Source organism: Sus scrofa, chromosome 14 (genome assembly GCF_000003025.6).
Source record: "Sus scrofa isolate TJ Tabasco breed Duroc chromosome 14, Sscrofa11.1, whole genome shotgun sequence".
Classification (NCBI taxonomy): Eukaryota; Metazoa; Chordata; class Mammalia; order Artiodactyla; family Suidae; genus Sus; species Sus scrofa.
In genome coordinates, this window is record NC_010456.5 from 140914312 (window position 1) to 140929259 (window position 14948).

Here is a 14948-nt window from a genome sequence, read left to right on the forward strand (position 1 = left end):
AGTGACACAAGGCGAGGGCATCCGGGTTGCTTCTAGCTTTTGCTCTGACGGAATGGAGCGGCTGTAACCCTTCACGCGCGGCTGCTTGTATGAACACACAGCCCCATCTCTGGGATAAGCGCCTGGGGCGTGCGCTAACTGCATGCACAGCTTAGACGAATCGGCCAAACTGGTTTCCAGAGGGCCTGCGCCCTTCTAGATTCCCACCAGCGGGAGACCCAGTTTCTGCAAGTTCACCAGCATTTGGTTTTTGTCACTATTTTTCATTTCAACTGTTTTAGTAGATAAAGTAGTGAAATCTTAACATGGTCTTAATTTGTGCTTTGCGGGACCGTGTGGACTGTCCTATGTCCTGGCCCAGGAAGTCTCAGTATCGGTCCCCCTTCGCCCAAGGATGCAGCCTCGCCAGGTGTGGTCGGGGACACAAGGTCAGGGCAGAGCACTGTGCCTGCCCACAGGTACCAGGGGAACCCTCCAGGGATGTGCCACCTCTCATCGGCTTACCCCTTGGGCCTCCCAGTGCAGGTGGTGACCAGGGACCATCAGCCGGGCGGTGGCAACCTCTGGCCTTCAGGTTGGCTGCGTCCGGCTGCCGGGAGGCCCCGGAGGTGGTGCCCAGAGGCCGGAAGTCCCCAGGACACTGAGGGACAAGACCCTTGTGCAGACACCCTACCCGTGCGCGGAGCCTGTTAGGAGTTGCCGGAGCCGCAGGGAGAGGGCAGCGGAGCAGCAGGGCAGAGTCCCGGACTGCGCTCTCTGGACCCAGCCTCAGCAGAGGCGAGGTGGGCTGGGACCCTCCCCCGCCCCTCCAGCCTGTGCGGCTGTGCCTTCACAAGGACTTGGCTGGCCTGGGGCGTGGAGAGGACCTTGCCTGGGGACCATGGCATCTGGCCTTCTCCAGCCACCCTCGTCTCCAGCTCAGTGTCCACCTCTGGGGCAGTGGCCTCTCCCAGGGCTCACTTTGTCCGTAGCAGCGACAAAGGTGGCGGCTGACGTTCAGCTCTGGGGGAGGTGACTGCTGCTCCTCCTGTTGTGGGGGCTGTGCCCTCAGAGGTGGCCCCTCACCCACTTCCCGGCTCTTGGAGCCGTGTCACCCCGCCACCCATACGGAGCCTGCGGCCTCCTGGGGCTCGGCCTCGAGGGCATGTCTGTTCGTTCATTCACTCAGCAAACACCTGCCACCCAGCACAGCCTGGCGGCGCCAGGTGCCCCTCTCGAGGGGCTCCCAGCCCAGTTGTCAGAGGTGACCACAGACTGAGAAGAAGTGGGGGTGGCAGAAGGGCAGGGCAATGGTGCGCGTCCCGGGTCGGCACCCGAGGGTCCCTGGCGTGATAACTTTGCCGTTTCTGGCCCCTTCATTCAGGGGCAACAGGGTCCCGGCCCCCGCCTCCTCACTGGCTCTTACCCCTGCCTGGGCCCGACCTGTCCCCTCTTGTCCCCCACAGCTTCGTGGGGGCTGCTGGATCACAGGCCAGACCAAGCCTGCACCTGCCCCCGGCCCGGCCACTGTGCCAAGAGGCATTAGGAGCAGCCCGCCGGGTGGCGCTGAAGCCTGGTTGGGGTCATCCTGCTCCTTCCCGCCTCCTTGGCGAAGCCCCAGGGGACTGAGTGGGCAGGGTCCCTGGCTGGGACCCTGGAAGCCCTGAGCTCACGGTCACCTGTGCTGAGATGTGAGCCCCCGCCCCGGAGGGACAGCTCTGGGGCGAGGCCATGTGTCCCCTTTGTTCCGAGGGGGTGGGAGGTGCTGGTCCCCACTGCCCAGATCACAGACCTGCAATTCAGAGGTAAGCACAGCCATTTACTACAGCACGAAACAGAGTGGCGTTTCTCGCCCAGGAGCCAGGGCACCAGGGGCTGGGGACCAGGGCCACCGGCCTGGTCTGGAGGGCCGCCTGCTACCACGGCACATGGCTGGGAGTGCGAGGAGCAGCGGGGACCTGGGGTTCCAGGCAGCTGCACGGTTGGGCCTGATGCATTCATTCCTCGCCCTCTCCCGCACCCCCAGAGGCGTTCTCCTCCCCTCCCCGGGGGCCCTTGCAGCACTGGGTGGAGGGCCTTGGCTGGGAAGACCCCAGGAGGGGACAGGTGCCACGGGGGGGGGGCAGAGGCGGGCTGGGGGGACCATCATAGGACCACCTGGTAGGGCAGCCCACAGAGGAAGGGGACAGGTGCCTGCAGGTGGGGAGGGGTGGGCAGAGGCGGGCTGGGCGGGGAGCTCATCACAGGATGGCCTGGTGGGGCAGCCCATAAAGGACCAGGTTGAGGCTGAAGGGCAGCCGCTCCGAGCCCTGCAGCTGCAGCCGCGGGAGCGCCAGCTTGTCCTTCCAGGTCTGTGGAAGTTCGTCTGTGGGGAGAGCGGACGCATCTGTGAAATGCGAGCTCCGGGACCTCGACCGCGGCTCACTGCCCAGGAGGGCTGGAGGGAGGCGACAGTGCTGCTGGCTCTGCCTCCGGGCGCAGCCTGGACGAGGATGCTGCCACCTGGTCTTACCGACAGGACACAGAGCACAGAGCAGCAGCCGCGGGGCCACCCTCACCCACTCTCTCGCTCGCTCAGTCATTTAACAAGCATTTAGTGTTCGGCAACTACGTCCCGGGCGCCACAGACCCTGTGATTTAAAGTTTTAAGCTCTTTTCGCCCTGGGTATTTGAAGATTTCAGGATTTATATCATCCGGGGACGAATCTCTCTTGGTTATGTAAGTTACCCCATCAGCGTGTTGCTAAAGCTGCTACCCACGCTGCACGCAAGGTTTTCACACGGGATCCGTGTACGAGCTGTTGTCGTGCGTGGACATCAGGGCTCCACCTGCTTTGAAGGGGGGGTCCCTACCCCAGGAGAGCAGAGGGCACCTTGGGGGGGTGTCCACTCCTGGAGAGCACGGGGCACCTGGGGGGGGTTGTGGGACTCGCACTGTTCTGACACAGAAGACTTTCTGGTGGCCCGTACATTCTTCCCTAAAGGCTCTGATGGCAGATCTCACCGTGGGCCTCAGGCTGCACATGCTGACCTTCTGAGGCCACGAGGAAACAGAAGTGGGGACCCCCCCGACCCTGCGGGGCTGCGGGGACGGGGGTGTGAGGTGGCAGCCCCACAGCCTGATGGACACTTTCTCGTCACCCTGGTTTAACCAGCTCACCGGCTCCCTTCCTCTGAAGGAGACGGGTCGTCTTCCCGATGGGCTTGCCAGCTGCCAGCAGATCTGCGGAAGAGACGTCCCTACAGACGGGCCGCTGACACCCCGCGGGCTGCCAGGGGGCCGAGGGGGCCGCGGGCACTGCTGCTCACTTTCCCACAGGACAATGGCCCGCATCGCGTTGTCCTGCAGGGCCGTCCACCACTGGTTCGCCACGATGCTCCTGACACCCACCAGACTCAGGAGGATGGCGGTCTCCGTGGACCCCTCCAAGGCCAGCTGCGGGGCGCTGCGGGGACCGGGCTCCCGTGGGCCGGCACCAAGGGGAAGGACCCTGCCTGAGCCCCCCACCCCGAGTCCACAGCCCAAAGAGCACCACGTGTTGGACTGAATCCCCCCTCCCTCCCCAATCAAATACCACTAAACAAACTCATTTCCGAGTAAGCACTGCCAAATCCCGCTGGCGGCTCCGAGCCACGGGGGGAGCCACGAGGAGAAGCACCCCGAGACAGGGAGGGGCCCTGCTTTGTCAGCCCGCAGCCCACAGAGGCCCTGGGCTCCGTGTGACAGGGGACATGGGCGCTCTGAAGCCAGGGTGCCCTCCCCACTGCCGAGGCTCTGTCTCCTGGCCCAGCCAGGCCCGTGTCGGCTACTGGAGCGCCCCCCCAACTTGGGATCTGCCAGAGAAGGGTCTGGGGGCAGGTGGCGGCACCCTGGCTGTCCGTGCCCATCCATGACCTGGGCATCCCCTGGTCCCCCACGGCTGCTCCAGGCACCTCTTACGCTCGGAGGACTCCAGGTGCCGTCGCATGCTCTCGTAGGACCGTGTCAGGTCCAGCAGGACCACCATCTTGCACTCTGTGGGTCACGGGAGGGGTGTTCAGCTTCTCGGACTTGGTGCACCTTCCTGGGTGCACTGGCTGAGTGGGCAGGCCGATTGCCATTGGCCTCGGAGGCCCCAGGCCCCTCCCAGTGCCCTGTGGGACCAGGCTGGGCACCGGGAAGGGGTGGACAGAGGGCTGGGCACCGGGAAGGGGTGGACAGCCGCATCCAGGAGGCATCCTGTTTTGCCCTGGGGCAAGGAGCTGGCCACTGTGGCGCTGTGTCCCCACTGAACGAGGCCAGCATCAGAAACGTAGCAGGTGGGCGTGAGGGTACAGAAGGCCCCATGGTGGCCTGGTTGTGCATGAGCCTTGGGCCGTCCGGGAGCGGGGCAGAACACCCGGCTGTGTGAGGACGGGCCCTGGTGGGGAGCAGTGGGGCTCCTGGTGACACTGTCACCCCTACAGGGGCTTGTGAGCCCATGACTTCTTCAGCTGCACGTGGAATTAAAGTTCCAAAGAAGCCCTCTTCTACGCCACCCAGTAAGAATCTCCGAGGGACAGGCACATCGGCAGGGGCTGGGGAGGAGACGGGTGCCAGGTGACAGACCTGGGTGCGGGTGTCCTGACCATAGGACGGGTGTCCATGGAAGGGTGGGGAGCATCTTTGAGGGGTCTCTGCACAGCGGCCGGCCACCCCGCAGTCCCTCAGGGGAGGGGGAGGGTCGCCCCAGACGACCCTCAAGGGCGTCCTAGGGTGCGGATGGGTGACGGTGGCTTCTGGGGGCACTGCTGCCAGTGGACGGTGAGTGAGAGGGCGAAGTGGGGCCAGAGTGCCCACACTTCAGGTAGAAAGACAAGCGTGGAGGAGCTGTGCCGGCACTTTCCAGAACTGACCGACCAGTTTCCTGGACTCTGTAGGCCCAGACCTAGGGGCGAGCCCCCCGCAACTCTTAACCCTGGACAAGCCTCCCAGACTAGTGGAGGAGGGGGAGTGAGGGTAGGAGGACCCCCAGGACCCACTGAGCCTTCCTAAAGCACCCCCGTCACCCCTTCATCAGAGGCCGGGGGAGACTCCTGATAAGACACAGGGTCCTGCTCTGTCCCTGTGTGGGCTGGACCTGTGCCCAAGGGTCTGGGCTCTGCAGTCTCACCTTCCAAGTTCATGGCAGCCAACCTTTCCACTAATATGTGAGACAGAAAGTTCTCCATCCCATAGAAGAAGAAGCCTTGGCAGCTGCCCAGGAGCTGCTCCCACTCGGCCTGGCTGCAAGGAAAGAGAGAGAGGCCGCAGTGGGCAGGTGGTGGGGACAGGCCACACCTGTTGCCACCAGCTGGGTACCGACCCTGTGGTCCTCTCCACTCCCCACACTTCGAGGAGACAGAGCCTGTTCACCCTCCACTGCCCCTGGGGTCCCTGAAACGAAACCCGTGTTCCCGGGCAGAGGCTCCAAGAAATCCTAGAGGATCTTCCGGTCGGTCCGTAGGTCTGTCGTCCTAGAACCAGGCCCCTGGACCCCGCCCCCAGCCCCCCCAGCCCCCCCCCCAGCAGCCACACCCCGCCCAGGGCCACGCCCCTGGGCCCCTCTGGGACGTTAGGGCCACACACACCACGCTGAGCTGGCCTGGCCTGGCCCTGGGCACGGCCCACACCCCTGGGGCCGAGTCCTCCTCCAGGCTCTGCCGGGATCTAGGCGCCCCGTGCACCGGAGGCGAAGCCAAGTCAGAATAGGGATCAAGACAGGAGGGGCCTGAGCGGGAGGGAGGAGGGGAAGCCACCGCAGGACACCGTCAACCTTGGAAAGTGCGCGTTCCCCAGATGCCCGGTCCATCTCATAGTGAACGCGTCTCGGAATCTGTCCAGAATTTCCCGGGTGACGGAGACAGGAGTCAGCACTTCTGCGACGAGAATCGGATGGTGACGGAACAGCCGCAACCGGGGGCGCGAGCGGTCCCTGGGCCCTCCTGGGTGTGGCAGGGCGCTCCGGCCTCGGCCCCTCACAAGCGGGGGCCCGCGTCGTGTGCCACTGCTCGTGCCCTCTGGCCGCTCCGCCGCGCGACGCAAGCCAGCCCAGCACCGGCGGAGCCGGGCAGCTCTGCGCTCCGGCGGCCGCCCTCGGCACACGTGCAGCCGGGGCTCGGGGGCAGGGCGCGCTGCCCCCGCGGGTTCGGAGCACACGTGCGTCCCCCCCACGCGGCCAGGGCCCGGGGACCAGGCTCCCGGGCTGGAGCGGAGGCCCCGAGGCCACGCCCCAGGCCCGCGCGATGGGGGCGGAGCTAGGAGGCCCCGCCCCGGGATGCGGGAGGGGCGGGGCCTGCGGGGCGGGGCTCACCGGCGCCCTGGGCCTCTTCGTAGGGGTCCACGACGACTGCGCCTTGGTTAAGGAGGAACAGGACCCCAGGCTCGGGGGTCGGGGCAGCCGCGCCGGCAAAGGATACATCTGAAGTGGTCCGAGTCCACGGTGATGCAGCTGGCGGGGGGGACCCGGGGCAGGCTGGCCTGGGACGACAGGCAGCGGTCCTTGGGGCCGAACCGCGGGGCCCAGAGCCGCGGGCGTGCCGGGCTCCCCAGGCCCAGGGCCTCGCGCAGGCCCCCACCGCCACCTACCTTCTGGCCCTTCTTCGCCCGGCTCCGCTTTCTGCGGTCTTTGCCGCTGCTCTCTCTACTCACGTGCCCTTCTGCTGAGACAAGAAGGAGAAGCGGTCTTGGGCGGGGCGCAGACTGGGGCGGGGGCACAGCCTCGGAAGGCATGAAGCGTCACTGCGCCGTTCACTTGAAAACGGCGCATTTTATCTTATGTGAATTTCACCTCAAGAAAACAAGGAGAACAACTGGTTTTAATTTTTTTAATTCATTTTTATTTTTTTTTTTTCAAGGCTGCACTCATGACACATGGAGGTTCCCAGGCTAGGGGTCGAATGGGAGCTGTAGCTGCCAGCCTACACCACAGCCACAGCCACGCTGGACCCAAGCCGCGGCTGCGACCTACAGCACAGCTGGCGGCCACACAGGAACCTTAATCCACTGAGCAAGGCCAGGGATGCAACCCCCATCCTCATGGATTCTACATGGGATACTACGTCCTCATGGGTTCGTGAAACACTGAGCCACAACGGAAACGCCGGTTTTCATTTTTGTAAAGTTGGAATGGCAGTAATTTCTCAAATGTGGGGCTCACAGGGCTGGAAAAGGCCTGCACCAGGAGACCCCAGGCTTGCCCGAGGTTGCCGAACGCTCCTAGGCCCACCTGGCTGACCATTCACACACCACACTGGGCACCCACCAGTGCGCCTACTGTGGTGGCCCAGTCACAGTGGGCAGTGGTGGGCACTGCTGGTCCCTCTGCCTCTGCACGAGGACTACCACCTGTGCCCTGGCTACACTTCGCTGTTCTAGTGGAGGTAACAGGAAATAAAGACGGTTTTCTGCCTTTCTGTCTGGGCACCTCTGTCGGCACCTCCAGCAGAGAACAAGACGTCAGCGCTGAGAGGCGACTCTGGCCTGACCCTACGCCACAGAGCGCGCTCCCGCTGCCACTGGGAGGCAGCCTGCTCTAGACCGGGAGAAATTCCCGCATCAGGACCAGCCACACGCATTCTGCTCCCAGGGAACTAAGAATGTCTATGGTGAATGCACGCGTCATAGCAACTGCTTTTTTCTGCATCACCTGAGATGTTGATAAGTTCCTTCTTCCTTCGATCTGTTCATCCGTGACATTTATAAATTTTTAAGGACAGACTGAGTGATGAAATGTTTCATTCTTCTTTCTTTCTTTGCTCCTCTCGAGCAGCGTGGGTGTCAGGGACTGGACTGGCCACAGAAGAAGGGGGAGGGCTGGCCTGCTTTCTCTCTTTGGGGAGGTGTGCAATTACCTACCCGAGCAGTTTCTTGAAATTCGGGTGAATTCAACAGAAAAATGGTAAAACTGACCATTTTTTTGTTGAGGGGGAGGTAAGTTGACTGGTCTCTCCTTCTTGGCTACGAGGCTGCTGGGGCCTTCTTTCCTTCTTGAATCTCTTGAGTTCTTTTTTCCTGGGATTTTGTCCACTTTGCCTAAGTTTTGCCATATACGGCCGCAAGGTTGTTCATAATATTCTAATTGTCTTAAATCTCTGACATGTCTTAGAGTTGGTGTCTCTTTCTCTTTCTAATACTGTTTGTGACTCATGTGCTTTTAGATCGTTCTCTCCTGAGTGCATCTAATTTGTAGGCTTCTTCTCAAGCAACCAGCCTCTGCCTTTGCTCTTCCTCTCTGGCTGGTGCTTCTCTCTTTGCAGACATGAAGGTTCCCTCCCTTCTTCTCCGAAGAACGTCCTGCAGCCCTTCTTGTGGTGGAAGCAGACCTGCTGGGCAAGAGCTCTTTTAGCTTTTTTTCCTGAAAATGTATCTCACTGTGTTTTGAAAGTTATTTGCAAAAGCAGCTACATGGACATTTTATGTAATAACTTAAAGACGTTCTTTGCTGTGTGTTTCCGGCAAGAAGTCTGTTGTGACACTTGTTTTCTTGATACACAACATGCCTTTTTTTTTTTTTTTTTTTTTGGCTGCTTTAAAAATACTCTATCAGTGTTTGGTTTTTTTCCTTTTTTTCAGGCCGCACCTGCAGCCTATGGAGGTTCCCAGGCCAGGGTATGGAATCAGAGATGCAGCTGCAGGGTACACTGCCGCCACACCTTTGACCTACGCTGCCCCTGTGGAAACGCCGGAACCTTAACCCACGGAGCCAGGCCAGGGATTGAACCCGTATCCTCATGGATACCAGTCAGGACTTTAACCCACTAAGCCACAAAGGGAACTCCTCTATCGCCAGTTTTAATCAATCTGAATACAGTATTTCCTGGTATAGTTTCGTTTCTTGTGTTTGAGATTCATTTAGTTTCTTGAATCTGTGGGATTACAGTTTTCATCAAATGTGGGTAAAATTGGCCATTATCAACTCAAACAGGCCCCCATGCAGACTCTAATTACAGGCACGCCAGGCTGCTTTATGTTGTCCCACAGCTCCCTGGTGCTCTGCCCTTTTTTCCAGGCTTTTCCTATGTTGTTCCTCAAGCTCCCTGGTCTTTCCTCCTGCTGGTTGAGCTGCTGTTCACGCTGCCGGGGCTGGTCTTCCCCCAGGAGCGCCGCCTGGGCCTACTTGAATCCTCCATGGCTCCGCTCACCTGCTCCGTCTTCCCTCCCTCTCCTGAAACAGGTGGGCTGCAGCTTCGGGGACTCTCAATGGCCTGCTGACCGATGCCATTGCTGTGTCATTTCTGGATCCGGTTTTGCTCGGCTCTTCTCTTCATTGCGGGTCTTAGCGTGCCAGGACGTTTTTGACTGGCTGTCAGACATTTTGTATTTGACCTTGATGGGTCCTGGAATTCTTCGGTCTATACATCTTGAGCTTTGTTTTGAGATGCAGTTAAAATACCTAGAAATAGTTTGGTCCCTGGAGACTTATTTTTATTTTTCATTTTTATTGACGTATAGTTGATTTACAACGTTGTGCCAATTTCTGTTGTAGAGCAAAGTGACTCAGTCATATGTATTCTTTTTTAATATTTTTCTCCATCACGGTCTATCCCAGGAGACTGGCTATGGTTCCCTGTGCGCGCAGAAGGACTCTGTTGTCTATCCAGTTTAAATGTAATAGTTTCTGTCTACTGACCCCAATGCTGTATCCGTCCTGCTCTGTCGCCCTGAAGACTTATTTCTCAGCCCTGCTGGGTGGGATACAGCCGGCTCCCTGGTGCAGAGGTGGTGCCCTCTGGTCCCTGCACCTGATACCTGGGGCTCACAGGCTTTTCCATCCCGCCTGTTGTCTCTGCAGACACGTGTGGGAGCAGCCGTCAGCTGAGGACCAGACACTGGGCCTGCAGACGCTCCCCTGCTTATTTCTCTCCCACTGCCTGATCTCCAATGTCTGAAAACTTTTGTTTCATATATTCTGTCCGGGTTTTAGTTGTTTCAGCTGGGAGAGCAAACCGAGTCCATGGCATCTCACCTTGGATGAAAACAAAAGACCCATCTATTCATTTTTAGTTTAATGGGATACCCGTCATAGTGAAACACACATGCAGAAGCCTGCGCGTGGCACAATGCAGGGCTTGGGGAGTTTCCACTTCCTGGGCGTGTGTATTAATAGCGGGCGCACCCCGAGCCCCTAGCGGCCCCCGGCCCACGTCAGGTGCCCCTTGTCCTCCCCCTTGTGGCTCTCACCGTGTAGACAAGGATTAACTGTGTCGTTGGTAGCTTACGCCAGTCCCCTCCTTTGACCAAGAACAGAGTTAAGTTTCTGCTTCAGGGCGCGTTCAGCACCTAACAGAACACTTGGCACACAGTGGGTATTTTATAAGCATTGAATGAACCAGTGTCTCCAAAAACGTGGCAACATCTGGAACTATTTTTTGACAAGGGTTACATTTTCTTATAATGAAAATCACTCAAACACATTTCCATTCCAAAATCAAATATCAGTGTGGCTCTCACCCGTCTCCTCTTTACGGAGGCGATTCCACAGCATTTGGAGAGAAAATTCTCGTGACACAGAGGAGACTGTGCCTTCGTCAAACACAGAGAGACCTTCCAACGGCAGCTGCAGAAGATCCCTGCCCGCAATCAGGATGATGCTGTCTGCGACCTCGGGCTGCACTGTGGGCGGGAACACCAGGGCTGGTGTGGCGCCGAGGACGGCGAGCCCTGCTGGCCTGCCAGCCAAGGCCTGCCCGTCCTCACCAAGGCTGCTGGCGGGAGACCTGGGACCGAGAATGAACTCAGCACAGCTTCAGACGTGCCAGAGTCTCCTGGGGCAGACACTGGTTTTGATGGAGCAGCCAGGTCGTGGTGCCCTGGCTCCTCCTGACCGGGGAGCCCTCCAGAGGACCGATGCCAAGGTCTCTAGGGAGTGTGTGGTCGCTGGGGGCAGCTCTGGGGGGGAAGGGCAGGGGCGCCCTTGGAGGAGCCATCAGCCCCGCCCGGCTCGCTGAGGAAGCCCTGCCTGGTGACAGGGAAGCTGGTGCAATGGGTGAGGCCACCAGAAGAGTCAACAGAACTTAAGTTACTTAAAATCCAGCAAGGATTTTCATCTGGGGCAACTTTAGGTCAGAATCTCAGGTCACGAAAGCAGCCCAGGTCCTCGGCTCTGACAGCCGCTCTCGCTCAGCTCCGGGCAGGGCCTTCTCCCCACGACACCAAAACAAAGGTATTTCCTCTTGCGTTTAGGAAATCCGCTCATTTGCCCTCCAGCCGCCTGACAGGTGCTCGGGAGGGCGACCGCGATGTCACTGCGTCCTGCCCACACAGAAGAGCAGGTATCTGCGGTTGGTGGGCTGCGGACGGGATGCACGTGGCTCACCCGAGCGCTGGTCAGTGGCCACTCACAGAACCTTCTGGGGAAGCTCCCCACGCAGGTCCGCCCCGCAGCCGCAGAGCGCAGGCTTCTGCCCGCCTTGGTTCCACAGCCACTCCTGAGGCCGGGCCCCCGAGCCGCACTTACCCTGGGGCATGGACACCTTCCTCTCCCTGTCTTTGACCTTGGATTTCCCCAAGTCTGCAACGACCGTGGGAATCTGCGCTCTGAAAGGCAAAGGCGTGTGCTCAGGCTTTCAAATACCCGAGGACCACTGAGGACAGGGACAGCAGCTCCTGGACCCTTCACTTCAGGTGGGGCAGGGGTGTCACACGACTCTCCAGGGTTCACTGCTGGGGCCTGTCTCCTGGGGGCGCACGGGTCATTTGCACAGACGTGAACCAAGAGGATTCAGGTGCTTGGACCTGCGGGCAAGCCTGGGAAGTCCACTGGCCGACCCCGCTGCCGGCCTTCCCTCCCATGGGGAAGGGATCAAAGGGGTGGGACCCTCTGCTGCCCCCGCCCCAGAATTGTGGCACAGAGGGCAGCGGGGGCCTGTGCGCAGGGATGCCCCCAGGAAAGGTTTGGAATCAGCGGGACTTCCTCTAGGTGGCAGGCGGGCAGCACCCGGGCTCCGCGCTCCTTCTCCAAGGGCCTGCGCAGCCTCCCGCTTCCCCGGGGGGCGACGAGCACAGAGAAGCTGGCTGAGCACATGCGCTGTGGCCTCGGAGACAGCAGTGTCCCGAACGAACAGCAGCTGAGGAAACAGCTCTGACGTTCACGGCCAGTCACTCAGCTTGCCCTGGGGTGCGGGGAGTTCGGGGCTCCGAGCCAACTTTCAGGCCGCCCACCCCGAACCCCACCCCGGGGCGGCACAACCCCGTCACTCCCTGCACCTGTGCACACCCGTGCGCACCTGTGGGGCAGAGAGATGAAGGGACCCTCCCGTCTGCTCCGAGGGGGCCCCCTGCCCAAGGGCTCCTGCAACCCAGCTGGCACCCCCTGAGCGCACGGCGTCCTCTGCCCCTTGAACCCTTCGGGGGTCAGCCCCCGTCAGGTACCTGGTTTCCGGGAGGCAGCTGAGCAGGGGGAACAGTGGCCTCAGATACTCCTCCACGAGCTTTAAGACCTCGGAGAAACTCTGCGGAAAAAGCCCTCCTCCCCCTTCAGGTGTGCGTCTTCCGGCTCCTCAACCCAGACAACGGCGCCCCCCTCAGGAGGGGCCTAAGAGCGCCGCGCAGAATCCCCAGGCGGTTAGAGGGCAGGAGCGAGACCCTTCAGGCGTGGGCCCCGGGGAAGCTCAGCTCAGCAGCCTGGGCTCCCCCAGCCTCCCGCAGATGGCGCCCTGCCTTCCACCGGCCACGACTCTGAGAGGCCCACAGCTCCCCTCCCCACGCTCCTCTGCCGGTGCCCCCCCCCAGACTTGGCTCAAGGAGTCAAACCAGAACTGGCCCCGAGCCTGGTGCAGGGAGCCTGACCTGGGTGTCCAGCAGTGCCCGGGGCGGGGGTCCTCCCCCAGCCCCCCACGCAGCGGGGGCAGCCCTGGCATGGGTCTCCGGCCCTCACCAAGCCTGGGTTCAGGGCCACGTCCTCACTGTATGCCTTGGACTGGCTCTGCTCCCGGAACTGCTGGACGCTGGCCAACAGGCAGGAGAAGGCGGCTGGGCTCGTGGCCATTCGAGCCACCTTGCAGGAGCCTGCGGAAACAGACCCCGCCGCGGTCCCTACACGCGGCCTCACAGAGTGCCTTTCCGGGCCGAGAAGCCCACGGGCGGGGACCTGTGGCTACGCTTGGAGGTGGTGAGCTGAGTGAACTGGGGCAGAGAGCTCCGTGTGGGCTCCCCCCACACCAGAAGGAAGGCCCAGTGGCCCCACGTGGAGTCGGCGAGGGATCATCACCACCACGACCCCACAGACAGCTTCCTTGGGTCCCAGAAAGGTTGGTGTTTAAAATCTGCCAAGGTTGCACTGCAGACACTGTAAGGGTGTCAGCCTGGGGCCGGGGACACCCCCGCAGAAGTCGGAGCGGGTGCCTGCAAATAGCCAGAGGGCCCTGAAGAAACGGCAGGTGGCGACTGCACTGGGTCTAGAGCCTTCCTTGGTGCTGCACCAAAGGGCCAGTGGAATGAAGGGCCTGAGGCCGGGGACCAGCTGCAGGGAGTGCTAGACGGGGGAGGGCAGTGCCGGCCAGAGGGGTCCCGCCAACTCCGGCCCCCCGGGGAGACCTGCGCCTACGGAGCCGCAGAGGGAGGGCTGGGTCCCACGGCCAGCAGGTGAGGGAGTGGAGGGACTTGCGTGTCTGGGTGACTGGTGTGCCTGGCGCCAGGGGCTGTGCTGGGTACAACCTCTGGCGGAACTCACCCCCCATCTGCAGCATTTTGCCTTTGGCTGAAGGAGTGAGCTTGGGTTTCTCATAGGCGGCGCCGTACAGATGAGTCCTGTTGGCGGGACATGGGATGGGGTCAAAGCCCAGCCCGTGGGGGCCCAGAGGAGCCCCAAAGAAGCTGCCTCTGAAGCACGTCCACCCCCCACATGCCCCCTCCCCGTGAGCACCTCTGCCAAGTCAGGACACACAATCGAAACAGGCCCGCGGGGCACTGCTGCGGGGATCACGGTGGGCGAGGGCAAGGGGCTTCTCTCCACTTTATCAGTGACCCCGCCCCCGCCCCCGCGCTGGGGGGAGGTGGCACTGTGCCTCTGGGCACAGCAGCCTGGCCATGGTAGCAATTCCCTTGGCCGCTCCCCAGAGGGACGGTCCACTCGGGGGTGGGGGCAGCCCCGCCGCTCGTGTCTGTCCCTGCGGCTCGTGTGGCGCCCACGTGGCCGAGCCGGGGCAGGGGCAAAGACGCCTTACCTGTCCCCCGAGTGGTGCAAAAAGAGGATCCGAAAAGCGGGAGGAATCTCGTTCAAGAGGTTAAAATGCTGTTCGGTGACCCGGAGGTTTTGCCAAGCCTGCGGGCGACACAGCAGGAGTCAGAGCGGCACGGGGAGAGGGTGTCCTGGGCCCGCCCCCGCCGGGACCCCGCGGGACTCGCGGCCGCCGCAAGGGGGCAGCACCCTCGCTCCGGGTTCCGCGGCGGCTCCCAAGGCTTCGCTCAGGGCTCAAGTCAGAAGCCGGGTCTGCGCGACAGGAACGCGCGGAGGCGCCGCTGCCAAAGAGCAGAGGAGGAGCCCCCGGCAGCTCCTCCACCCGCAGTCCTCCCTCCTCCCTGCCTGGGCCCCGCGAGCCCCGCACGAGCAGATGCGGGCGGGCGCCTTGCGCGGAGCCAGCGCTTTCTGGGCCAGCGCCCCCCACCCCGGCCCCCTGGAAGGGTCGGGCTCCCGGGTCCCTGCCGGCCGCTCAGCACCCGCAGGAAGCCTCCCCAAAGGCCTGCGGCTGCTCGGAAGCCCATCCCCCACTGTCTGAAGACAGGAACTTCAGTTGCAAAAGCTGAGCAAGGTCTGCACTCGCGTCGGAGACGAGAGAAGCGGGTACACCCGCCTCGGGAGGCCAGCTGGCTGTCCACCAGGGGCCACAGCCACGCGCCAGCCTCGTGCCCACAGGCCCCAGCAGGTCTCCAGAGGGCTGGCCTTGTGTGTGGCGTCAGGCTACTGGGGCCAGCACTGGGCCAGGGGGCCGGCTCTCCTGCCCTTGGCTGTGTGCGGTGTCCCGTGGGTGGT

At 61.8% G+C, this 14948-nt stretch overlaps 1 protein-coding gene across 15 annotated transcripts in view; it reads right to left on the reverse strand.

Moving 5' to 3' along the window:
• Positions 1778-14948, reverse strand: part of CFAP46 (cilia and flagella associated protein 46) — an 86717-nt gene continuing 73546 nt past the window's right edge. Inside the window, exons 44-58 of one of the 15 annotated variants that reach the window (XM_021073902.1) lie at positions 14143-14240; positions 13650-13726; positions 12855-12985; positions 12350-12429; positions 11436-11515; positions 10430-10591; positions 6566-6636; positions 6397-6457; positions 6291-6326; positions 5754-5856; positions 5112-5224; positions 3913-3994; positions 3289-3425; positions 3140-3202; positions 1778-2344 (exon numbers count right to left, since the gene is read on the reverse strand). In XM_021073902.1, the coding sequence (XP_020929561.1) occupies positions 2220-2344; positions 3140-3202; positions 3289-3425; positions 3913-3994; positions 5112-5224; positions 5754-5856; positions 6291-6326; positions 6397-6457; positions 6566-6636; positions 10430-10591; positions 11436-11515; positions 12350-12429; positions 12855-12985; positions 13650-13726; positions 14143-14240 (1419 nt within the window). In that variant the 3' untranslated portion in view covers positions 1778-2219. Of the gene's footprint in view, positions 2345-3139; positions 3203-3288; positions 3426-3912; positions 3995-5111; positions 5225-5753; positions 5857-6290; positions 6327-6396; positions 6458-6565; positions 6640-8384; positions 11516-12349; positions 12986-13649; positions 13727-14142; positions 14241-14948 lie in introns of those variants that run through there. The other 14 variants (XM_021073901.1, XM_021073900.1, XR_002338873.1 and 11 more) reach the window with 14 other exon arrangements.